This window comes from Thunnus albacares, chromosome 4, assembly GCF_914725855.1.
Source record: "Thunnus albacares chromosome 4, fThuAlb1.1, whole genome shotgun sequence".
In the NCBI taxonomy this organism is placed as follows: Eukaryota; Metazoa; Chordata; class Actinopteri; order Scombriformes; family Scombridae; genus Thunnus; species Thunnus albacares.
In genome coordinates this window covers 24,484,904-24,512,402 of record NC_058109.1, presented here as the reverse complement: position 1 = coordinate 24,512,402, position 27,499 = coordinate 24,484,904, and the positions used below count along the sequence as shown (strand labels likewise).

The 27,499-nt window shown below is 39.7% G+C and overlaps 2 protein-coding genes across 9 annotated transcripts in view; one reads left to right on the top strand and one right to left on the bottom strand.

The window, feature by feature from the left end:
• Nucleotides 1-10,061, bottom strand: part of acap3b (ArfGAP with coiled-coil, ankyrin repeat and PH domains 3b) — a 62,704-nt gene extending 52,643 nt beyond the window's left edge. For 4 of the 8 annotated variants that reach the window (XM_044348259.1, XM_044348261.1, XM_044348258.1 and 1 more), the window contains exon 1: nt 9,687-10,061. In XM_044348259.1, coding sequence (XP_044204194.1) covers nt 9,687-9,733 — 47 coding nt within the window. In that variant the 5' untranslated portion in view covers nt 9,734-10,061. The remainder of the gene's footprint in view (nt 1-9,686) is intronic. The other 4 variants (XM_044348257.1, XM_044348260.1, XM_044348263.1 and 1 more) reach the window with 2 other exon arrangements.
• Nucleotides 10,062-10,753: 692 nt separating this feature from the next.
• Nucleotides 10,754-26,922, top strand: pusl1 (pseudouridine synthase like 1). Its single transcript, XM_044348268.1, has 9 exons — nt 10,754-10,852; nt 11,043-11,388; nt 11,478-11,541; nt 13,125-13,312; nt 17,815-17,964; nt 21,122-21,292; nt 25,378-25,432; nt 25,662-25,824; nt 26,778-26,922. The coding sequence occupies exons 2-9, from the start codon at nt 11,333-11,335 to the stop codon at nt 26,840-26,842; spliced, it is 912 nt and encodes a 303-aa protein (XP_044204203.1). The 5' UTR covers nt 10,754-10,852; nt 11,043-11,332; the 3' UTR covers nt 26,843-26,922.
• Nucleotides 26,923-27,499: the final 577 nt, after the last annotated feature.

Sequence of the window (27,499 nt, the reverse complement as noted above, 5' to 3'; positions counted from 1 at the left end):
ACCGACCTTGCAGTTAAGTTGTTTTCCAGTGTTTCATATGAAGTCATTTAAAATAATAGCACCCTTTTCACATTGTCTGATATCCCTAATTTGAGCTAGATTGAATGATGCATTATGTATTTTGAAGCTTCCTTTTCCGAGTGCTGCATCTAATGATCGTGACTTTATTGAAGTCATTACATTAATTAGAGTTTTTAATTAATTGCCTATTACCATTTAGTCCACCTACTCATCTATCATTCATTGCTCCATAATTGGAAAACTCAAACTGGAGGGCGGTATCTGTCTTCAAGCCTTTCCACTACCTAGCAAGAGTATAATGAATGGATTTAACAGAGTGTATTTCTGCTCTGGCATAAAGTGTGAATGTTAGCATGCCTGGCTAACTAGCTTACTAGCTATATGAACCTACAGGAGTATCCTGGCGTCCAACGCCAAGGAGCATACTGCTCCTGTAGCCACTACTACTAATTATATTCTGGGATTTCAAGTTACATTAGAAAAGCCCCATTCAGGACCAAATGATCCACTTTGTGGGAGCCAGAAGGCTACTATATCAGAGTTAAGGGTAACAATCCTGCTCTTTATTTGGTTTGGGGAAGTTTAAATAATGACTAGATTTTCATTTATAATACTGTCTATAATACCTTGGTTAACTAGCTCCACCTCACAATACAGGACCATTACTGCTTCTTTAGGATGTTAACTTTGGACAGTCTTTTAGCATTATATCATGTATGTAGGTATCATGTGCTTATTTAAGACCCTTTTGCATGGTTCATGATTTAAAATGGGTCAGACGGAGACAAGGCTTTCAACCATCTCAGGGGGGTTGTTAATTAGTTGGCAGATTTCATAAGCTATGGTTGTTGAAATCTTCCAGCAAGTCATAATTTTTGATCCAAAATCCACAGTTGTGGGCTAGAAATGGGAAACCTGCTTTATTTTCTTCTTTGTGAAATCGAAGACATATTGTTTCAAAAATGATTTTAAGTGGTAAATGTGCCACCATCACTGTAAACTGCATTTGTGCTGTGCTCGAATGGAAGGTTGACAGCCGGGCCAGATTTAGCAAACAGTCAAATGTTTGCATCGAAACCTTGAATGCACAGTTGTACATATACAATCCATGACATTACTCTGAAAAATCAGAGTAATGTCTAAACTGCACTGAGGTTCAAGCACCATATGATGATATCAACTTGTACCATAATGACAGGTCTTAAAAGAACCCAGGCTAGATAGGTTAAGTCAGATTGATATAATGGATAAAACCCTGGAGAGTACATGAACTGGCAAAATATTAATATTTCCAACAAGCAAAAAAATCCTCTGTCCAACAGATCGATGTCTCACAAGTGCAAGTCCTTTGAACCGCAATCAGACATAAACTGTGTCAAACCAGTTTCAGCAATTCTACGTTATCCTGCACACTGCAGGAAGGGAAATTGTATTGAGGTTCTCCGGGTAAGAGTGTTATAGTGTGTGAGCTTTAATAGGGTGTGTAGGCTATCCAGTTGATTTAATCAGAGAGTGTGGTTACTGATAATCCTATTTCATATATGGGTCCAACACTAAGTCCCCCGGCAACACGTGCAGCAGAGCGGCAGGAAATCTGCTGCGCTGTGGATTCAGTGGAAGTGTCCACGTGCTGGACTGATGCTCTCTCATGAACATGTCAAACTACTGCATGCCTGACAAGCAGGCAGAAACAGGAATATAACAATATGATTAACCTACACACTAGCCAGCAGGCACACAGATATATGCATGTGTGCGTGCAGATAAAAAAGAAAATCAAATAAGGACAATTAAACAGTAAAAAACATATACAGGCCTAATTGCTGTACTCATAATAATCATCACCCATTGTTAAAAATTTGGTTAGAAAATCTAAATGCTCAAAATAACTGGCAGCATAAACATGATTTTCACTGAACATCGCTACAGCATATAGTGATGTAAAAGCAGTCAGGTTCATGAGAGCACTGCTTGTTTTATCATGTTGATCAGAGGTGCAACAAAACTGAGGGAAACTTATGTTTTCTAAAGCGTGAAACAAAGACAGGCTGTGCTGTTTTATGATTCAAACAATTTTATTTTCAATGGCAGAGCTGGTAAAGTAATTCTGATTGTAAGACTTCAGATTCAAATTCAGTGCCAGAAAGCAGAAAATATAATCATTCAATATCCATGCAGAAAGATCACATCCAACATCCATCCCACAATATCTTTTCTAATTTACCGTCTCCAGCCTCCAAAAACAAGGATCAATACCAGCACTCATGAAAAAAATAGGCTTGATTTATTAAAAGCACAGTTGTTGAAAATTGGTATTGGGTGCAGGGGTTCTGATAAGGCAGAAATCCCCGTTAATCCTTCCTGATGTGCTGTGGACCTAATTCAATCAATCATCACTGACAGGTGGACCGCAGTGACACGCCTGCTCTAATGTGCTACTTAAGATTCAGGCAGAGTTTCAAGATTTCCTCTCAAGTCTACGTGTGGGTTTTATTATTATTCTTTTGTCATTTGAATTTGGCTTCTGTATGAATGATCACCCTGGATAAAGCCATCACATCCTATTTATTTGTAAAAACCCAATCTCACACAAGAGGCAAGCAGGCAAAGTTCTAGTTCTTGTGAACGGAGAAGCTGCCGTCATCTGTGCACACCGTTCTGTGTTAGCAAATATGAAGCTTGCAAGCTCTGGGGCTGTCAAAAACTCAATCACTCGCTTCTAGATTTTTGGATCAAATAAACGTCTACAAACAGCTATTGAGTTCAGCCTCTTTTTCCACCTCTGTCATTTGAATTCACCTCTTTAGGGCGTCAGATATGATGCCACATGGCTCTAATTTACTGAAGCAGTGTTCTCACTTAGTTTGACAGCATTCCGTCATCTAGGGGCTTCAATTCAATGCATATGTAACGGTAAAACAACAAGGTTGAGGCAGCCGTCTTTGTTCACTTGTTCCACTGTCTTTGAACATTGACTTTTTTTTCATTGAGGAGAATAAGCGTACCACAAACCTGAAAATTACAGGGATGGATAACACAGATGCTGGAGTTCCAGTAGGATCAAACCTCCTCTCCTCCTGCCCAGTAACAGCACACCTCCACTGCCACAACTCTTTGAAGTAACAACAAATTTTCATGCCTGTGACATGAAAGACGTGTTTCCTTCAGTTCACAGTTGGAGCGCTTCACTACCCACCTTGACATACACAGTGGGAACTAAAACATTTATGTGAACTGATGGGGGATATCGGATATTTTTACCAGCGCCGATATTCTGCATTCTCTTTTTGTGACACTTTAAGGTTAAGAGAGTTTAAAAGGTCAATAATGGTTTCTTCCATGGGGAGGAGGAGGATAGGGAGTACTGATCCTACCACTAACATCATAAGGAGTTTACCAAAAATTGTCCCCCACATCACTGCCTCCATGATCCTGGATCTGCTCCACGTCCAACCTTTCAGAGCTTTTATCACTCAGTGTGAGAGTGTGAAACTATTAGTGAGGGTTGAAAAGAGTGTAACTCGTTTAATTTAAAACTATGAAATCATGTATGTGCAACAACAAATGAATTAAACATGAGGAGAGCTTTTCCAATATTGAATAAATATTCAGTGATGTCCATTTAGCTTTTAGGAAAAAGCTTCTTTTACTGCACTCTAGATCAGTAGCTCCAATCTTTTTGGCTCATGATCCCTTAAAAGGAAGCAGTATCTACTTGATTGTGACCCGTTCAACCAAAACCTGATTTTTAAAAAATGTATCTGAATAATTTCTTTAAGCGTGAAGAGATCAAAAGATTCAGTAAGAGAAAAAGGCAAATATTAAAGTAAAAAAAAAACAAAACAAAACATTATTTTGTGGAGCAGATACAGTATATGCACTTTGTTTCTGCTTTGATCCAAAGTTGGGGACATCTGCTCTAGATCACACTGTCACCTAAATCCATTTAAATCTGTGTGCATTTCATAACAAGAATAATGTGAAGTGAGGGGTATTTTGCAGTTCACATTATTTGCATTGCCCAGATTTAATAAAAGGCTTTTATTGAAGATAGAGATATTAAACCTACATATAAATACATCTTCCCCTGTGTGGCACTAAATTGAGCTTAAATAAATTGTTTGACCCTGCTATACCTTCAAAGGAAAACCTATTGTTCCAGGGGGAAAATCCCTCAAGATTAAGGGCAAATGCCAGAGATTTGCTTGCTGTTTTATGGTGTTTTGCCAATAAACACTGATGGAAGTTCTGGGACTGAGCGTTTTAAAGAAAAAACAGAATTCTCAAGCAAGTGCAATTTTGTTAAAGTTGTTTTGTTAAAGCTTTAATGTGGATGAAGAATCTCCATATATGGGGGGGTAAGAGGATAGGGATTCTATTGCAGGCCAGCAGAGTCGTTTTCTTTCTGTCGGAGCACACATCTTCTCGTCTGTGTACATGGATGCATCAGGGAGAGTGGACAGGAATGAGTGTCTTGACATTAGCAACTTAATGTGAGTGGTCTGGAATCTTTCTAAACGGTTCGCCGGACAACTGCCAAGGGCTTGATGTTGTAGAGAGGATCTATTTCTGGTGAAGTTCAGAGGGTCAAAGTGGCTCTGAAAGAGATTTTCTCAGAAATAAGTCAAAGACGAGTAAGAAAGGACACTTGGATGTGTAGTTGAAAGCTGGCACTTCATACATCTATGGCTTCAGCCTTCATGGGACCCTTTCCAGGCATCATCACATTAGCAAACACGCAGTGTATCAATGTCAGCCCGCTTTGGCAACAGGTGATCTTATTCAGCACTTGAACACATTTTCTTTTCTACTGTTAAATCATCTGCACTGTTTCAACGTCACCATGTTCTGCTCCATTTACTCTCCAAATAATACAACTGCACTCTGTCCGCTGGCACACACACACCTGGCTCCTGGCACACACGGCTACCAGCTGTGTGTGTGTGTGTGTGTGTGTGTGTGTGTTGAAAGGGACGGATACGAGCCTCTCCCTACATCCTTGCCATGCCCACCGAAGCAACTGGTCACCCTTGGCAACAGCAGCGGCGCTACTCTCCCTCCTCCGACGAGAGATGGCAGAGCGGTGCGTATTTACATATTTCACAGTTCGCTGACCAATAGGAATTCATTATCTCAGACAAGCAAAGTGATGGTGTGTGTAAAAGGAGGATTAGGAGTGATGACGCAGGTAAGGAATAAAAATACAGGCTGTTAAGAGAAACCAGGGCGCCGGACAGATATCCAGAGCATCCACAGGCACTTTAATCTACCAATAAATGGAAGCATGCTATTAAAATAATGTAGGAAACCAAAAAAAAAAGGGCCGAAAGCCTCTCTTTAAAAAATGCGCAGAGCTTTCAAATCTTTTTTTTACCAAATCCTGCTCACTAAAGCTCTGTAAACATTAAGACATTCATGAACCTCATGTATTTATTTATTTATATATTACAGTGTAGACTGTCTTTCTCTGGATTTTCAAAAAGCATTATTTCATAGTAGTATGTAGGCAAAAGCAATTACATCATATATTATGCTTAAATATACAGTGCAGTACCAGTCTGTATTGTATATTTAAGCAAAGGTACAGAGAACGGGCAGGAAAAATAATAAGCCAATTAAGTTTATCCATGTTTACATTTCCCACAGAATGTCCGCCTCTATTAAAAAACACACTGACAGGTTGTGACCTCCGTTCGGTTTTTCCTGCAAGTAACCATAGCAACCACAGAGGAGGCGTACACCTGACTGGAGCTAAACTGAAGAAGTTAGATATCAGACATGACAAAGAAAACATTGAAAGAACTGATCATCTGATAATAATAATGATAACATCTGGACAGAGAACAGTTAAACAGCTACCTAAATGTGTTTGTTATTTTTGAAGTCAAAAGTGATTCTAGTTAACGTTTTCTTGGCTGTGCGGTGTGACAAACAGCTACCTGACACCTGAAGAAATTATCTGAATATCAGGTAATCTAACAGGCAGGTTTGGCAACTTTCAGCTGTGAATATGAGGGTGACAAATGCCACCCGGTCCTTTCCAGTCCTATGGAAAATGATTCACAATTCAGTATTATTGGATGAAATTTTTATGGAAGTGACATCATAAATCTATCACAAATCTGTTGTGCTTTGGTTTGTAAAATAGACAAATTGTGTCACACCATTTCACAATACCAACTATCCTCTGCGTCTGTCTGTCTGTCTGTCTCCTCCTGTCACTTTCTTAATCTTGTTGACTCACTCACTCAACCTGTCTGAATAGCTCGATGCAGCGATTGTAGGTGGGATAGAGAGACAGAGAAAACAGACAGAGACAGAGGCAGACTGGTGTGGCTGGTTCTCCAGATCTGTAAACTCCTTGGCTGTTCACACATTGACCTGAGATACCTATTACTGCAGGCAACATCTGCTGTTCCGTTTACAGTATTTTCGATTTTGTCATCAGTTTACATATGACAAAGGTATAATGCAGCGGAGACACACCTATTGTAAGCTTGATATTATCACTAAGTGATGGTTTCGATATGAGTCTGAGTCTCTGGTATGACAATTCAGTACTAGGATGTGTTACATAACCACCATTACCTACTTTATACTCTGATAAAACTCATTTTTGTCAGTTACTTTACAAAAAAATCGGCATCAAAACAGAAAGTACACACATGGACACAAAACAATGTTTTCAGAGCTTTTTTTTCAGAGAACATATTGCTAGTTGATCTTAAAGCAGTAAATTGGTATTTTTGGACATAACTTCAATCTCACAATGTTAGTTTTCTCTTTTTGTGAAGTTTAAAATAATAACAGTCTCTTTCCATCCATTCAATTTGTCTTGTCTCACTTACAGTACAGCAGCTGTTGCTAGGCAACAGCTCACACCCACATATACACATATTGATACTTACATCCAAACGAGGTAGTCAATGAGAGGACTAAATGTAAATTTAAAAGCAACACTGAAACACTTACATTGAGATAAACACACCCAATAGTTCAGTAACTGTGACTCACAATAATTAACTGTAATGTGATACATGTTGTTGTAAGTGGGGAAAGTATGGAAATGTGTCACTTGTAATGTGTAATTCCCAGCACTGATATCACATACAATGCCAGTTGTTTTTAGTTTATGATACTGATCTCATCTGCAACTTGTCCCACTGCTATCAAAATGAAACTACAAGCAAGAGAAACTCCGCTAACCCTCAGTGTGAAACAAGCCAGAAGCTGACCAATGATGGCAAGCACTGGGAAGCAATGTGCCTCAAGGGAATCAGATTACAACCTTTAAGCACCAACAACTATGGGCAGGTGCACATGCTTCACCTCAGCAATTGTTATAAACTGAATGAAAGCAGCAGGTGACTGCTGAATAAAAGGCAGGTCAGAGAAAAAAAAAAGAGTTTACTATACATTCAGGCAGAAGAGAATGAACAAAAAGATGTGTGTTATAGATACTTGGGCATACCTAAAATACTCTTTCATGCACACCCAATCATGTGAACACACATAAAGGGACTGGCACAAGTTAAGACCTGCAGTGAGAGGGTGTGTGTGAGCTGTTTTAGCACCATGTGTGGGAAGACAGACAGGAATGGAACTCTCCCCCAGTTTCTCCAAAATGACACAACATGGAGGAGAAAGAAAGACAAGAGGCCACTGACACCAACGTAATGAACAGATCTGGAAACACTGATCACACAAAACTGAGAACAGACCTGCCACCAATTTTATTAATGTTCATTTGTTGATGTTCAACACCTTTATCTTTAGGGTCAAAGCTGTCTAAAAACCAGGTTTTGGAGTGTCTAGGTTTTGTGTTTGTGCATATAAACATCATATCCTGTTTTGAGAAACCTAAATATGCAGACTAGCTAAAAATATGATGATAAACAGTGATGGTCTAAATGACACCAATATTTGTTCAGAAACATGGATAATGTTATGATCTGGTATCCGGGGAAATGAAAAATCTGATTTTTCAGTACATCCCAAATATGATCAAAACCAGTGTGCATGTTTTGGGAGATGTTATGAATGTTCATTGTTTTGAGTTTTACTTGAACGCATCACAGCTATAAGAATCATCATCATCATTATCACCATGTTTCATCATCATATTCATGGTATTAAGCAAACATTACATTTTCCCTGCTGCTTGTTAACCTGATTCAAGGAAACATCAGCTTCCTTTGTTAGTGGTGGAATTTTCCAAATAACAGTCTTCATAAGACCATGGGAAAGTGAACCAGGAGGGAAAACGGGAAGTGTCTGAATGTGAGCTGCTTGTCTGTCTCTTCCTGTGACCTTCTGTCTTGGGCCATCCATCACTGAGGTGGGATTTAAACAGCAAATTGGATGCCTGTCTCCCTCAGTCTCTTTCTTTTACTCCACTGTCTGCTTGCTCACTCACAAATCGCTGACTATCTGTTAGTCTGTAGACATACACACAGCATTCAACAAACAGGATACTCTGTGTGTGTGACAGAGAGAGATAGGAAGAGAGAGAGGGAAGCAACAAAACGACAGACATGGAGAACAGAGAGCGAACAGGCAACAGATAGACGCTGACATAGAGAAACACAAGAGAAGACAGAAATACAGTATGATCTAAAAAAAAATCTAACTACCAAGTGCATTCAGTGTCTTTGTCTATAATCAGAATACACATTTGAATCACATTCTGCTCCTTCTCAGTAAAACACTAAATAAAAGGCACTACCACATATGCAGCTCAACACCCTGACATCATTAACAGGGGATCCCTGGCCTAGATGCTGTCAGAATCTTCCCTGCTTGTTTCCCATTGCCCTGCACAGGAGTGTAGCCAGACTGGCACGTGGGCTGAGTGTGGTTACAACCCTCCAGCAGGCAGGCAAGAGGTCGAACAGCTGGATATATGCCCGGGAAAGGAGCTCCGTCCCTGCAGGGAGAGAGTGGACTCCTCTCCCTGCTGCCTATTTGCCAGCCAGGACACTGCTACTGCTGCAAGGCCATCTATTCTCCAGTTAGCGACCACAGAGACTCACTGGGTGACTGCAAGGCCTCCTCTGACAGCAAATGAATAGACTGCACCCAACCTGTGTGCCATGCTGCAATACTCTCACAAATACAGGAGGATCCCACTTACTCCACATAAAGGAGTGCCAATTTCTGCATGTCAAGGGGTTGATTAAAGCATGATATCAGGCCTGGAAATCAAAGAAAATGGGTCTGACTCCTCACTGTGCGTTGCAATAAGTGTCCCTGCTTTAATGTGTACTGAGCTAACGTTACAACCCACATCCAGAAATCAGACAATCACACAGGAAACACTAACACACGCATCCCTGCCAGTAAATGCATCACAAAGCAAATAAATGTTTTAATAACCAACCAAAGGATGACAAATGTAAAATTCCAAGAAATATGACTGAAGATCTGAGCAAATTGCCAAAAAAAGGACGAAAAAGGAAAGAAAAACGACATCCTGTTGTTGAACACATGAGCGAATCCAGACATTAAACGCCACATCTTGTATCATTTACCCTGTTGATGCCGCGACAAATTCTGCATAAGCAGAAGCGTTCAGCCCCCGTGTAAAAAAAAAAAAAAATCATGCGTAAAAGAAGGTGTGCCATTTTTGCGCACCCCAGTGATGAGCCTACGAGGAGCAGTCTTACCTGAATCGGGGGGAATCTTTTATACATTCTTCAAAGTCCACCGTCATTTTTGCGTTTTGTCGTGTATTCCCACTTCAGTCTGCCAATGTCATTGCCCGCGGCGGGATGTCGCTTGAACCGTGCGGATGGTGACTGGTGTCCCCTGACGCGCAGCAGTCTGTCGCCCCTCTCCCGGTGGCACCGTGACACAAAATGCGAGCTCAGAGCGCGGCAGGCAGATTACTACTACACACTACCGCCGCTGCTGCCGAGACAGGAGAGAGGCGTAGCTGCACTGTAGAGACTGAAAGAGGAGAGGAGAGCGCCGACTAGTCACAAGCTGCTGTAACAACTCTTGAGAGAGAAAATGAATCATGGGAGGATGAAAGGTGGATTGTTTCTAAAGTTTATTTTCTAAACGTCACGGGCACTCACAATATTAACAATGCAACATTTCAAACAAACATATATAATATGGGTAATATCATATCATAGCCTATCATATAATACAGAATACTGTAGTATACTACAGCTGTTATAGATAACAGCTGCAAAAACTTCTTAACTAAAATGTATAAATGTGCTGTTTAGGATACATTTTAGCCTACTGGTGATGTTCCTTTGTCTATTTCATTCAAATATAAAAGTTGAAATGAGAAAATTGGAGAATATGACTAATGTTAATACACCCAAACATACTGCTATTTAAAAATGAGTTGTAATCAAACTCAATAGATGATGGAAGCTGAGTAGATAGAGACCAGCAATGATCTTTGAAATGGGTGGGCCACTCGCTCAAAAATGTGGCCCACATTATTCCACATATGTTTCATCTGATGTTTATCTCTCTCTTTTTTCTTTTTCTTTTTTTTTTTTTTTGCAAAGTCCTGCATCTGTCCTGTATCTCATATTTTTCGCAATACATTATAATCGGAATATCAATATTAGTTTCCATGATTGTTTCATAGTGTTTCTAACTGTCTTTAGCCCACTGACCCATCTCCACAAAACCACATGGTCTCTGGCTTCACTGATGGTTTGGGGGCTGGTCAGAGTCAGTGATGACGACACACATCTCCTCTAAGGGTTATGACGCAATCAAAGAGGGACCGACGAGGGAACAGCTTTCAAAGACTCTTCGCCCAAATATCCAGAGGAAAACGTGGAATTTAAGACGACACACCAATGTTTAGATTAGTTCTTCTTCTGTAGTGCGTCCGCTTACCGTACATGTGGACGGTACCGGGACATGTATGCAAAAAGATTAGTAAACATGTTGCTAAAGATGGCAAGCAGCGAGATATCCCCATATTCACATTATGTGTGATGTTGTGAATATCGGTGTGTGGTTCATTAACTGTGTGTGTCGATACACAGGCTGCAGTTGTTTATTTAGACCCTGAGCAGATTGATATATCAACCTGACAAATAAAAAACTACAGCTGGCGTCTTTTCCCCTTCTACTTCCGGACTACAAATACAACTACGAGCCTACTGGGAAATGCGGTTCGTGTTGTCGCTCCAGGCTGTATGAGTCTGTCGCATGTCAGAGACACACATGAACTCCGAACACGACCTCTGTCAAAGTTTGACTCATAACAAAGGATTTTTTTCGTTTCACGCTTGTAAACGTGAACAATGTGATCCAGAAAACATTTGGAGAGACCATGCACAACCCGGCACGTTACCTCATCTTTTTTCAATACATTGGAACAAAATACAGGTGGGTTACACTGCAGGACAACTGTTTACATTTTAAAATGTGTTCATTATTATTACTATTACAACTATTGTTATTATTACTCTCTGCAGTGGTGTAGTGAAAGTGCCTCCACAGCAGCAGGGGGGAAAAAAGGGGGTCCAGGACCACTTGGAGGTAACTGAAATCATTACCTTTCACTTACTTTCCCTCCTCCCTCAATTCCCTCCAACAGCAGTTCTTGTCTTGCAAACCATAAAACAAACTAAGTTACTCCTTCTAAAGTTGTTCCAGACTCCTGCAATGCACTGGATCATTTTATTAGTCTGGTGTTGCGATGAATTCCTGGATACTATTCATCATATGGCAGTGGTGGAAGAAGTACTCAGATCTTAGTAAAAGTACCAATAAAACAATGTAAAAAATACTCCATTACAAGTAAAAGCCCGTGAGATGATTAATGGGAGAGGAAAGAAGAAAAAACAAAGTTCTGATACACAAATCTGTTTTCAGTTTTTAGACTTTTTCTCTAATCTTTCATTTTTGGTGAAATAGTTGATCGTTTGAACATTTATTGAAATGAAACCATGTGAGAAGTTCAGAGGGAAAAATCACTATTTGTTGCAGCTGTTAACAACTCATAGACATCTGAAATGTGACCCTAACTACACACTGCTTTTTGTAAGACGTCAAAAGCCAAAAAAGTTGGAAACCACTGGTTTCATCTTTAACAGTGTGTTGTATTTTAAAAGCTTGTTATATTATCCATTATGTCAAATCTTCAATCTTAATCTGAAAAGTAACTAAAACTGTCAAATAAATGTAGTGGAGTAGAAAGTACAATATTCCCTCTGAAATGTAGTGGAGTTGAAGTATAAAGTAGCATCAAATGGAAATACAAAAAAGTACAAGTACCTCAAAATTGTACTTAACTACAGTACTTGAATAAATGGAGTTACTTTCCACCACTGTCATATGGATTACAAACATAGACTTGACTAGAGAGAGAGAGAGAGAGAGAGAGAGTTTTAGCTCCATTCATAAATGCCTGGAGACAGACAGATTGTGTACTTTCCTGACACAGATGGTTAGTTTGTTCTGATCTCACGTAGGATTTACACTTTTGCAGGTAAAACAGCAACAATGTACATAAATGTTGATATATGAAGCCCAACATCCAGCAAATAACTTTACACTAACAAACCCTGAAGGCATAAAGACACGTGTTCCTATAACAAATAGTGTAACATCATCCTTTAATTTACTGACAGATAAATGGCTGGATGCTGGATAAAGGTTAAATGATGTCTCAAACAAAATTTACCACTGATTCAGGACTGGGTCATTATCGAGCTCTGTCTTTCTTTCTGATATGACTTCTGAGATACAGAATGATTACAGATAAGATCGTTCTTTTTCAGTGGCTACACTTATGTAAGACTTTCGCATGCTTCAGTGGAACAAAACTATAGCTACTGTAGACAACATCACCATCCCACTGGCATCTTAGCATACGTGACTGAAAAAAGTTGGGCAGCTAGTCTTAGCAGCCAATGATGCCTAATAACCTTTCAAGGAGGGCTAATACTCTGTCAATGAACGCCACATACACACACACACACACACACACACAACAAAGAAGATAACACATAAAATGTATTTTACAAGATAATCTAAATTCTATGAGTTACACTACAGATTTTACAATATGATAACACTTACATTTTTTAATCTCTCTGCTTTTCTCTGTCTGTGTGCAGGATGCGATAAGGAGGCTGAGGCCGCTCAACCCCGTATCCCTGTCGGTCTCCAGCAGGACAGATGCAGGCGTCCACGCCCTCTCTAACTCTGCCCACTTTGATCTCCAACGCAAAAACGATAAGCCGCCGTTTACTGAAGACATTCTGGTTGAGGCCCTCAATTTCCACCTTGGGACAGAACAAATCAGGTGAGCCAGGTTGAAAGTTTAGCTGTAGAGGTGACTGGGAAATCTCCCTAATACAGGTCTAAATGTAACGCAGATTTTGTTCTACTGTTACAAGGGCACAGAGTCATGCAGAGTTCACAGCTGGACACATTCGCCGCCACATTCCCCTCAAAATCATTCGCTCAGTTGTGGATTTAATTAATCAGATTGATCCCAAAACCTTTTTTCTTCTGCACGAAAGTGACTTCATTAGTAGTGTTTTACTATTTCGTTGTGCGTCTCAGTCTTACAGTTAACTCACGCAAACAACCAAACATTTTCCTGTCATATAAGATCAGAGAAACTAATATCTTTGTACATTTTATTAAAAAATTAAAACACTGTTCTGTAGACTCGGACTTGTGGCCAGAAATGAACTTTCCTGACACAGATGGTTAGTTAGATTAAGATCAAGAGGACTTTAAATGGTATTGTGGTTGTCTCTGGACTGCTTTGTTAAAACACAGTGGTTTTCCTAAATGTTTTAATTCAGAAAACTGTGTCCTTGTTGCACATAAACAAGTATGACTTCTTATTGCTTTTCTTCTCTTACTGCTGCCTGAATTCCTTCTGAAACTATTAATGCAGTCGACCTGCCACACAGCAGCTCTTTACCATTTCAGCAGTGTTCTCCATGTGGATGCATCTTTGCATCTCGCATGTTTGCAGCTCAAGGGGGCATACGCTGACATCATGTGCATACCGTCTGTCTATGATGAAATAATGTTGACAAGCGCTGTCCGTTTATTCTTGTGGACAAAAATGAAATTGTCTCTTGTGTTTAAGACCTTAAAGTACACAAATAGTAAAACATACATACATTTATTCTGACATTTATACAACAATGCATGTACAGCCTGAGGACATGCCTCTTGTAGTAAATCAAAAAAACAACAGTAGATCTGTGTGGATATGACTAAGCGTAATGTCAAGTCCAACAGTTATCATATAGCTTTGGTGAAATGTTACCAGTTCACCTGTTGAACATTTAAAGGAAAACCTTTATCTGCACCTCCAGATAGTACTGTATGTACAGTAAGTATTTTAAATCCCGCATGATCCTCTTTAGTCTTTTTCTTATGACTTCTTTCATTCAGACTGCTGTGAGTTATTTAGTCATTAGCTTTATTGTCTGAGAGAAGAGAGAAAGCAGAAGGGGCACAAACAGAGAAGGATGAGTTAATGAGAGAGGATGAGGAAAGACAAAGTTAAAGGGCCAAACATGTGTTGACACAGACAAGAAGAGTGAGAGTGTGAAGCAGAACGAGTCGTTTGGGAGACAGACTGAGAAGAGAAGAGGGAGGAAAAGAGAAGCTCCCAGCATCCCGCTAATCCCTAAACCTGCAGAGAGACGGTTAGAAAGGATTATCCCTGCTCTGCTTTTTGGTCTATAGCATCCATTAATACACACACACACACACACACACACACACACACCCATCTAGCTGAATGGAAATTACCTTCATGATTAATATGTGAAGCGTCCTGACAAACAAACACTTTTTGCCCTTTGGTGCATTATGTTATAAAGACAAAATGTTTCCAAAATAATCAATTACCATTAATATTCACACATATAGAAACATACTCTCAATGTTCAGATTGGATACAAGTTTTCTTTATTGATGTGTCATAAAAAAAGCATTTATTTTTTCTCTCAGTGTGTCGATTCTGGCAGCACAAACCATCTTTTCACATCTCACTTGGAGGGAAGAGGTAACCAGAAAGAGTTTTTGTTTCAGCAACGATCAGAATATGGCTCCTGGCTCACAGCTTTGGTCTGCTGCCTCTTGAGACAGAGAGCCAAAGCACGATTTCAAGATAGACTGCACACTGTAAAAATATCTCTTCAGCCGGGGTTCACTTGTGTTCTTTGCTGCCTCAATTAGCCTAAAATGAATGGCTCCTTTCCCAAAAGGGGGAAACTGCTGAGTAGCAAAGTGGTGCCACGCCAAACAATGCCCCAGTTCCCAAATGTGTGAGGCCATGCTTTGTACACTGCTTATGAAAATTTTATGTGTGTGTGTGGTTTGGTTTGGGGGCCAGGCAAAGGCTGTCACTTCACATTGGAGCAGGCGCTGAAGGCAGACGCAAGGGTTTCCTCTGCCACGTGTCGCACCCAATCTCCTCCCCTGGAAACATAACCTAGTTTCTCAGATTGTGCACACACACACACACACACACACACATAGATTGATATACATGCACTGTTGTGTACTGAAAAACGAGATGCCTGTGCACATACATGTGATGTGTACATTTGAGCAGTGTTTTTCCCACACCTCTATATACTCCTGCATGCAAACAATGTCCCTACACCTCATCATCTCCTGCTTTCGTAAAACACACAGCACATGCGTGAATGCACTGACTTCATATTCTTTGTACAGGCACAAGCATGTGTGGACGAACACTGTAGGCTGCTGGTGTGCTTTGCGCAGTCACACTTACACTGGCACAGCTGGCTGCAGCTCTTTGTTCTTTCAGTTTACAGATGTAAGCATGAAGAATCCCCCACTTGTCACTGTATTATTACTGTATATGACATCTTTGACCTGTTGAAGAGAGAGAGTGTGGAATTTTACTGTATTTATCAGCTGTGAATGTTTGTGTTATGTTGCACAGTTATGATTTTGACCATTTTAAAAGAAAATGCTGTAACAACAACTCTGATCACCCTCTCACTGATGTCGAAGCCTCAGTGTTCACTTTTTGTAAAATGTATTTATTTATTTTTTAAGGTTTACATGTAGGCACATTGTATTTAAGAATTCATTATCATTGGTCCATAAAATCACACAATATTTTTGAGGCTTGGACCATTTGGTGATAGTCTAATTATTCTGTAAAACAAGTTTGGTTTTGGGAGCAGCTAGCTTTAACTGACTTAATTAAAAAAAATTTAATCGGTTGTTAGATAGATTCAATTTTACTGTTATTGAACACAGTAAGTACCAGAACAATAAAAGGCAGTTTAGCATCCAACCAGATAGAGATAAATTAAGATAAATGAATGTATAGAATGGGGTAGAGACGGTAAACAGGGATGTAGCTGTGATATATACAAAATAAACTAATATACAAAATGTACAGTACAGCTGAATGCTATGTCAGTACTGAAAAATTGAAATATGTGGGCAGAACCAATAAATTGTATATGCAGTTGAAAGTCTATGTGGTTATATTAAATACAGTATAAACAACAAGCATGACATTTAATAATGTAAAAGCTGCTATATACAGTTGAATATGGTCAGAGTTCAAAACAATCAGTTAAATACAGATGACAGGAGGTGCATAGCTCCTGGGTTCATAATTGATCATAATGTAAACTGTAGTGAAGCAAAAAAGAAGAGATTCAAGGTGTACCAATTATATTTCCAGAGAAAGCAGCAGTAAACAAGGTATTGAACATGTTTTCAGAATTTTCTTGATCTCCGTAGCAGCAGGTATGATGATAACTGGCTCCACATTTAAGTGGGTATCAGTTGGATTTCTCATTCAGCCACATTATCACACAAGCTTTGAGCCACGGAAATATTCAGACTATATTTATTGAAACGCTTTGTAAATCTGAGATGTTTTATTACCCCGCAAAATCTAGTTTATTGTTTCAGCACAAAGTGGATCATATAAAGAGTAATTTAATTACATGTGTAGAACTTTGATCAGAAATGTGACAAAATTGACACTCTTGATTCTACTTCAGTACATCACATAGACCGATGAATTGATTCCCTCTAGTGGATTCAATTAATCTTAATACATTAATACTTAATACATGATCCACCCCTGCCTCTGTGCTTCTGTGTGCACAGATACACGGGAAGTGTCCAGTGTTAGTCATGCCCCTGCTGCTGGAGCTCCCAGTGTCTGATTCTGTCGTGATGCTAGCTGTGTGAGCATAAGCGCTTGGCTCTTCAGGACTCTTGGCAGCCCTCTTTAGCACTCCGACAAGGGGTGTGCTTTCGTGTAAAAAGTTGCAACGTCGGCATTGTAGACATCGACTTGTGCATTGTATTTATTGCTGGCAGTACAAAATGAGAGTATTAACCCCATCTGTGTTTGGGGACTGCTTCAATCTGAGGAAGAAATGAAGCACAGTTTGCAAAAAGGACGCCTTGTTAATTAGTTTTTGTCCAAACATCCACTAGACTTCAATTTTAGCCATGACTCAAGGGATGGGAATGTTGGTTTGTTGGTTGGTCGGCCTACCACTTTGGTCCAGATGGAAATTCTCAACAACTATTGGATAGATTGCCATGAAGTTCGGTATAAATATCCATGGTTCCCAGAGGATGAACCCTAATGACGTTGGTGATCGCCTGACTTTTCCTCTCCCGCGACCTGCTGGTCAAAGTTCTCACTTATCCTGTGAAATATCTCAACATCTACACAACGGATTGGCATCAGATTATGTACAGACGTTCAAGTTTCCCAGGCAATGAATCCTAATAACTTAATAATAATTTTCACCCTGCCAGGATCACCCATGCCCATCGTGTACCCGATGATTTCCACGCCCGTTTCCGTGCCCTGTCTCGGACTTATGTCTACCGGATAGCACTGGGAGTCTCCCACTTCTCTCAGCTTCCCCTCACAGACCGCGACCTGTGCTGGAGCCTCCACCGCACGTGAGTCCCCTCAGTTAATACACCACCTAGCCCCTCATTCATTCATCTGTCTTTTTATCCTTCATCCTTGTGTGTGTATATCTGTGTGAGTGTGCATTTCGATTTCCTTTCAAAAATAAAAATTGAGCTCAGACTCAAACCCAATCTAACAAGTAGGTTCAGACACACACACACATGCACCACACACACAATCAAACACACCCTCAATAAGCTCATGCCAAGCCTTGCAGAAACAATGGCATGTTAAACACATGAATAATCCACACGTGCCATGCCGGAAACTGCAAATTAGGGCCAGTCAAATAAAGTGTTTTATCTGAGTCGACATCCCAAAAGCAAACAAAGGACAGGAGGAGGAGGAGGAGGGAGAGAAAGGAGACAGGGATAAGGATGGATAGAGCACATAAAGAGAGAAAGAGACAAGACGAAGGCTTCATAGAGATGATGTTCTTTTAGCTGTGATTAGGAGGAGGGAGCGTGAAGAAACACATTTCAGACAGCACACGTACTGTATGAGCATTTGTCAGCTCTCTCCTCTTCACTTTTTTAGGGAAAAGTAGGGCAAGATAAGCTGCGGGCTTATACACATGCAGAACAACACCCACGCACATTACCCTGACTGTGTGTGTTTTTCTTTTTTTTTCCACTCTCTCTTTCGCTTTCCCACCCATTTTTTTCTCTTCCTTTTTCCATTTCTCCTTCCCTCCCTTCTTTCTCTCTCTCTCTCTCTCTCTGGTGTCTTTGCTTCATTATCCCTTCCTCTCTCATTTTCAGCATCCATCTCTTCCACCCCTGAGCGTCTGCCTCAGCAGCCTCTCTCCATTCTCTCTTTGATCTGCCTCTCGCTCGTCATCACACACTACCCCCCCCCCCCTCCACCCCCCCATCTCTCCCACTGCAAGAAATATTAATCTCCACTGTTCATTTTACTATTCCATTTAGTCTGCATTTCTTAGAGCAACTATTTTCTAGCTCTGAAACAGGCTGAATGTTTTGAAATCCAGTGATTGTCACACTGCAACAGATTTGTTTTTATTATTGAAAGATGCGTTTCATGATGTAAACGATCACTTCACATATTTTTCACATTTTCTTTTTTTAATTTATTTATTTTTTATTTACTGTACATTCATATCAGGTTTTCAAACATGACAGAAATATAAACATGGGCAGCTTTTCAATACCCACAGTATAACCCCCAATGAACCCTACACACCCCTGTAGGGTATTATCCATTGATACACTGATAATTATTTTTCAGTTGAAGATAGTAGTAAATAGTACAGTAAAAAAAAAAAAACCTGTCACATTTTTTCAAAGCACAAGTTGACAACTTCAAATTTCTTATTTTGTCTGACAAACACTCAAAAACCCTACATATTTACTTTACAATGATATAAAAAAGCAGCAAATGCTCACATTTGTGAAGCTCAAACTAGACAATAGTTGGTATTTTTGCTTGATAATTAACTTAATATTGATTTTTATTTAATGTCAACCGACTCTTCAATTAATCAACAAACCATTGATTGTCTGCACTAAATTTAATTCACCGATAACACTTTACAATACATTAAACAAAACTGTGAGTAGTTACTTTGGAATGAATCGATAATGACCTGATAATTGATTAATTGTTAATAAGCACTTCCCAAATAACTCTGCTCCGAGGACTATACAATAGATAATGATGAGAACAGACTGGTTACTGTCTAGTTACTGTACTAATGAATCATTAGGTAATGATTAGTTCACAATTATCTGTGAATAGATGTGCCGAGCCTTACTGTATAAGTGCTGCTGAGCTGCACAAAACATGAAAGTAGTAACTACTCATTAACTGCTAATTATTTAAACATTAGTTACTATTTTTGTACACCCTCAAATAGCCTACTGATAAGTCACTAAGTAGTCCCTCATTACTTTATCATTAACTTATCATTACTTACACTTTTTGTCGCCCTCAAAGTAAAGTAAGTAAAAAAATCATCCAACAAAACAAGCAAGCAGTTACTGATTTTTTTTCAGTTAATTTCTCAATAACAAACCCGAACCAGCAGGATTCTTTGAAAAATCTTTTAATCATCATATTCTTAGCACATATACTTTAATTTCACATCCACGTCATATACTTCACAATAACTAGCGGTACTTTTTGGATTCCCCCTGATCCATAGGAAGAATTTTTGTTGGGCCAGTCCTTGAGAGAGTCGTAATGCGCTGCCAGTTTAGGGTAATGCTCTGCAGATATGCAGATAGAAAAGAGAGCTAATGTGACAGAAATGATTAGCTGATTAATCAATTAGTCGATCAACAGAAAATGAATCGTAAACTATGAAAATCGATTAATCGCGTCAGTCATTTTTAAGCAAAAATGTCAAACTTCTTCTGGTTCCAGCTTCTCTAATGTGAGGATTTGCAGCTTTTCTCTGTTTTATATCATTGTAAACTGAACATCTTTGGTTTTGGACTGTTTTTTGGACTAAACAAGTTATTTGAAAACACCATCTTGGGCTCTAGGAAAATGTGATGGGCTTTAAACATCTTTTGATCAAGCAAGTTGAGACTTAACCCGTAAAGTTAATGAGCTTTTAAGATTCAGTCATTTTTTGCAGTGCTCTGTCACATCTTCATTCATGACTAACTCACTCTCATGCTCAAGATTTCAAATTAGTTCGTTAAGATTTTAATTAGCGAGTCACTCAGCACACTCCTCCCTTTCCCTGCTCACTGTAAATGTCTTTCTCTCCGTCAGATCATACTTAAGCAGACAGAAGCATGAGACTGTAGAAGATCAGAGCACCGGGCCCTCTCTCGCTCTCTCCTTCAAATGAGCCTGTCGTTGACATGTTCTGCTCTCTCACGTGGCATTGTGCTTCAGAAAATTTCATATTATCTAAGTTAGCCCATAAATTATTCTACTTTGAAAGTCGGAACATGGAGACCTTAAAACCTGCTGTACTTAATATATACACTTCATCCCATTTATCTGACCTCACTGGTCACATTCAGGCCAAGTTGCAGTGTCACACTGAGCCTGCAAAAGTTGATTTGGGAAGTTTGTTGACCTCAGCTGCTTACTTTTTTCCTGTTCTTAATTTATTGTTTTTCATGCTCACAGATAAAAAAAAAATCTCTTCTTTTTGTCCCACATCAGGGAGCTAGATGTGGGAGCCATGAACGAGGCTGCCGCCCTCTTTGTTGGGACTCATGACTTCAGCAGCTTCAGGGCGGTCAACGCTGACATGCCTTTTAAAAATCCTGTCAAGACACTGGATGTGGTCAACGTACAGCCAGGAAGCTCCTTCGCACATGCACACTTCCACAGGTTAGACTATATTCAAGAGGACTGATCACATTGGCTACCAGCGGTCTATAGATACACCAAGTTAAAAACATTTATCAATGCAGACTGTCATTAATTGCATACTTTTTTTGGCCTCTTGGAGGTAACAAGCTGTACCTTATCATCTTATAAGGATGTAATGACCTGCCTGCTGCTGCTGGAAACAAGTTTGATGAGAGTTTGGAGACTGAACCAAAACTTAAAAGTTGCAGGCTGTAAAACCAAAACAATGAGCTAAAAGACACTAAAACGTTCCAGAGAGCTGAGTAGAACTTTCTCAGATGATAATTCTCTGTGGGTTCGACACTATGAGTGATCCTTTTCATATTATGCATATTCATGATTCATTGTTAATATGAAATTCTGGTCAGTGCAGCTTTTGGATGAAATAATAAGAATATTTTAGGAAACTTCTCAAATTCTAAATAATTTTATTTCTTTTAAAAAAATGATGCAGAAAAGGCAAAAGACTCACCTGGCACTGCATAGACTGGGTTCAGTTCCCAGACAACAATCCCTTCTGCTGGTTTGTGTGTTTCAACAAACACAATTGGCTGAGTTTGCAGGTGGTTAACCTTTCAGGCTTTAATTTCTTAGCTCTGCTTCAGTGAACCCCTGCTGGTCAGTTAGGGGTGCCTGCAGCGACGAAATGAAATTGAGGGGGATGAGCATGAACCTCTGAGCCCATTGTGCCCTCTGGGTGAAGCTTATTGCTGGCAGGTGAAGTGGCAGGCTGTCACAGAGGTAGCATGTGGCTGTCTGCAGCCTGCCAAAGCCAACAGTGATGTTGGCAGCAACACAGTGACAGGGGAACTGATTGAAGAAAAAGGCCAGGAAAGTAAAGAAATTATGCATGTGCTCTTGCACTCCCGGATAGATCTTGTGTTTCTCAATCTTGCATCAACTTAAACTTAAGAAGGTGGCCAAGGTTTTGAATCATTTACAGTCACTCCACTCAGCCAACGCTGTATATACGGCCTAGAAAATCTCCCTTCCCGAACGTCTGTTAGACTCAGTGGTATGTTTGATGTGATATTTGGGGAAATCAGGTCAGACAGACTGTGATCTTGACTCCAAACTAACTAATCTTTTCCAAATGTTGACAAACTGAAGTTTCTGTGTGAACTAAATCATACACATTTCAGAACAGCCTGTCCTTTATTTACTCAAGTTATATTTAGATTCACATCCTGATTCGTGCTATTAGTCAAGATAACACATCTAACTGTCACGCATGTTAGATCATACAGGTAGACGCACTCTTGTTTGAGTTAATTAAGGTGCTGTGTTTGTGGTTGTATCTGATGTGGGTTTAAATACTTTATACAATGAGGATCCAACATAATCCATCGCAGAGATGGAGGGGGAGGAGGGGTTGGGAGAGGGAGAAAGGGCCATGTGGGCTTTGAGAGATTACAGGTCCACGGGGGTCGCTCTGCATGCCAAATACCACTTTCATGGGCATTAATTATTTGCCCTGAAAATATGGTGCACAATATGGACATGGGCAGACTGTTAGCAGTTCTCAGAGTAAATGTCACATAGTCCCTGAACCCCAACACGTGTGGTGCATTAACAAGCTGTGAGCATCAGGGTTACAGATCTGTAACAAATTTCATAACATTTGTGTTCCATGGTGGCATTTTCACCTAACAAAAACCTTTCCCCTCTTTTATTCTCTGCAGATTTTATGAGGTCATGAATGGCCCAATGTGGGCTAACTTTAGTCTCAGTCACGTTTTGGTCCTATAGAAAGTCTGCAGTTGTTGAGTTGTGTTGTTATTTTTTCATGAGGGTCACTATTCTAAGTAACGGTGATAAAACGAGAAGAAACTGAGCGGTGAATTATTGAAAAGCCAAACGTTGAACTAAATTTTTGATCCTAAAACAGGGAGCTGTGGTATCTGAGGCTGAGTTGTCTGGTCTCTGCTCAACATGACAAAAATGAAATCCCCCCCCCCAACTCGTCCCAGAAATGGTTGATCTCATTGTCATACATAAGTGAACAGCACTCTTATTTCAAAGCAAGCAGTGTTCACTTCTGGTCGGGATTTATTGTAAATTTTATCTGCTACTGGAAAAAAACATTCTGCCTGCTAGTGATACAATACAAGTAGGATGTGGAGGATTTTTGGGATGTAGATGTTCCACATTATACCAGATACATGTACAGTACAGTAGAAATTACATTATTTTATTCTACTGGCTTCCTCATTTTGAATAAAACGTGACATTCTTGCCGACCACTTTATTTACCAAACATCAAATAGTCTTCTATTTTGAGGTATTTTTCTATCTAAAGGTGCATTTTAACTTTTAAATTAAAATGTCCTAAAATGTGAAAAGTATCTATCATAATTTCCTAGAGCCCAAGGTGGTGCCTTCATGCTGATGGTTAGCCATGCTAACAGCGTGGCTCTATGGATGGAAATGTTGGTCTGTTGATTCACCACTTTGGTCCAGACTGAAATATCTCAAAAATGAAATTGTTTACAGACATTCATGGTCCTTCCTCCAGTGCCATTATGAGGTTAAAAGTATGTGTCCAGTAATGTTTGATTTCCTTTTCAAGGATCAAACTTGTTGCCAGTTAATTTTCTGATGAACTGATTGATTATTTTGAGCAGAATTAGCTACTCACAATAGTTCTGTATATAGACAGGAAAGAAAAAATGCTGATGTATGACACACTAGATTTTTTTCTACCTGTGGTTACCATGTGTAAATGGACTGCATTTATATAGCACCTCTCAAGTATTCCGACCACTCAAAGCACTTTACATTACACAGGTTCACACACAGGTTCGTACACTGATGGCAGAGGCTGTGTCTCTAACACTCATTCACACACAAACTCACACACTGATGGCACAGCCTTCAGGGTCTTGCCCAAAGACACTTCGACATGTGGACTGGAGAAGCCGGGGACTGAACCACCGATCTTCAGATTAGTGGATGACCTGCTCTACCTCCTGAGCCACAGTCGCTGTGTGTCTCTCCAAGAAGTAGCCAGACAACACAGATGCACATATGAGACACAGCCTCATCCATATCCAAAGATAGTGTCCCTCATACAGAGTCCAGGAGCTAACAGTCCTGCTGTATAAATCTGTCTGCACTCCTTACATGTCAAATGTAATCAGACAGCAAGCGCTGAGTTAAATTTGCATTTGACCCAATTCTTACCATGTGCCTGTTTGCTCAATATCCCCCCACCCAAAATATAAAGTCAGTCAGATTTGGGGGAAAAGGGACTGGTGTGACTTAAATGCTGAAACAACATACTGAATGTCAAATTGCAAAAGAAACAAATTCATATTTTCTATGGCATTACACATAATCCAGTTGGGCCTAAGCTGCAGTGGCCTATTCAGCATGTGACATTTAAACAAATCTGTGCACGAGGAGTGTCCCAGGCTCCATCTGATGTCTGGCATAAGCATGAATGTCACATCGGCCTCCAACTCTGTCCATACGGTCGGGGAAAGTCTTGAAATGTCTAACAAAAGAGAGATAAAGGAGAGACGCGTCTGAACACATAATGGTGCGAGACAGGAGCCCATTTCAGTTAAAATAAATAATTCACTTGCAGAGCCTGGTCCAGTGAAACACATTTTTGAAGAAAAGTGTTTTGGTGTATTTTATTCATATATTTCTGTTTTTTTCCCCTGAGTGTTATGCGTAAAACAGAAAGTCAATTGGTGTCATTTTGATCCACACTCTTCCTATATACTTGTCCTTATGAGACTAGTAATCATCAGTAAGATCTGACAGCCATTCAAGATATTGTTTTGCTTCTGAAATGACAATTAAGCCCTTGTGGCACTATTTAACCTTTCTTTAGTATGGCACATTCAGTCAGTGCTGTCAAATAGACTGTCATGCCTGCTGGACTTGACGTTAATAATGTAATGTGTTATTAAATGGGCTCCGAATAAGCCTTTAAACATTTGTGCACCTATTGCCCAATATAGAGACAAAATGATGCATGTGCAATTCTTATACTGTATTATTTTTTTTTATATTATGTATCATTTGTGCTAATTTAAAAAATGTGTCTCTTTCAGGGAGATGCCGCTCTGGGAACTGACTTTTAGGAGTAGATCTTTCCTCTACAAGCAGGTACGTTCCTTCTTAATGTCCTCAATTTCTTCTGATATACTTCCTGTTAAGGTGTGCATGTGTGATTGTGTAAAATTCATGATGTTTATATAGCACCATCTGCTGGTGACTGAAAAATATGGCTCATAATTAAAGATCCTTCAACCAAAAAAAAGTGACCAGTAAAATGTCCAAGATGCTGTCTTTTGTGATGCTTTCAGTAATATCGGTGTAAAAATTGTCGCTCCAGGTGCGGAGGATGACAGGGGCCCTTGTGGCAGTGGGCCAAGGGCGGCTCTCGGTTCCACAGCTGAAAGAGATCATGGAGGCTCGGGACTCTTTGGCCTACCCACAGGGCCTAGTTGCTCCAGCCCGTGGCCTCTTCCTCACTAAGGTGGACTACAGAGAGACAGGTGAGTGAGGGCTGAATGAAAACAAGTAAGAAGGATTCCAACTAAAACTACATCTGGAAAACCCCCAAAATCTAAAAAAAACCCCAAAAATGGCTGTTTAAATTTACACTGTATACAATGACAAACGTTCTCAGTATCACATCCTCATATTGTATCGTATTATACTGGTCTTTTTCCATCCATTATAAATCATAATATATCTGTATGACTCATTTGATGTGTTGGGTGAGTTGAGGCAGCTGTGGATTGAATGTCATTAATAAGTAAAAATTAAGCGATACCAAGGCTTGCCTCCAGAGACTAGATAACAAGTAAAATCTGAGGAGTTGCAGTATGATTAGTGGGATACGGAAGACAAAAAAAACAAAAAACTATTTGTTTTCAATTTTTTTTTCTTTCTTCTGGATAGTTTTACCACTCCAGCCCTCTAAAAACTTTAAATTATACAGACAAAAGTTCTTCTTTGGTTGAGCATTTAACAGACCAGTAACTTAAATACACCTGTTTGGATATACATATATTGTTGGTTGCATACAGAGTAGTCTTTTCTTTAGTTTACACTCTCTGTGAGGTTTTGATTGAATTCAGACATCATTTTTGAGGCTCTAGTTGAAGTGACTATTTGTTCCTGTCATTGAGCCTGTGTCGGCAACAAAAAAATGTTTGCCAGCACAGTTTCCTCAATTTACCATGTAGTCACAATGTCTGAGACCAGCACCTTTGACTCATTGAGAATTTGGTTTCTATGGAACTTTTAGTTTCTTGTTAGCATAAGGACAATTGTCAGATAAAGCTGATACATCCGGCTAACTAGAATTCCTGTCAATGTGACTCCCTTATGTACACAAGCTACCCGTATACTGGGGAAATGTGATTGCGTTATTCCAGAGTAAAACCTTCTTTAAGCGTCACTCTTCTTGTATTAGCACATGTTTTTATTTCTGTCTGCTCAGACCTGCAGCTTTCACAGCAGACGTCGGAGCAGCAGCTTCCCTCCAGTGGAAACTCAGAGGATTAATCGGACTTGAACAAGTTCATTCATGTTTATGTACTTTCATGCAGCTGTATACAATGAATGTAATAAAGTTTTTGTATTTATATGTTTCTTTTCTGGCTACAAAAGGCAGCTTGTGGTCTTATTGAGTGTAACAAATCTATTTCCACACTTGCACAAATAAGCATTAGACTACATACAGATGAACATCTACATGTTCTTTTAATCAACATATTAAGAATACATAACTGTGTCCATGAACGCAGCTCAGCTACAGAATACCACACACCTCGAGCCTATCATTGTCTACACATGACCTTCATGTTACAACAGACAATTTGCTTAAAGCCTAGTCAGGCAGTATTATTCCTATGTATACAAGTATGAACTGGGTTTTTGTAGGTTCTGACAAATATCAAACAAGGTATACAACATGTGGAGAAGAGTGTTAAGTTCTATAGCCAAAACTGCTTTGTGTGTCCATGGCTCTCATACAGTGGTATTACATTATGGATCGACAAAGTGCACACACTCTCGCTGATAATGTATACATCCAAATGTCCAAAAGAAACTGCATACACTGCTTCTTTACCCAAAAGTCTTTACAGACCATTCTAGCGGATTCTCAGCACACACTCACTTGCCTCTAATTTGGCTGCATCTGCTCATTGAGTTGAATGA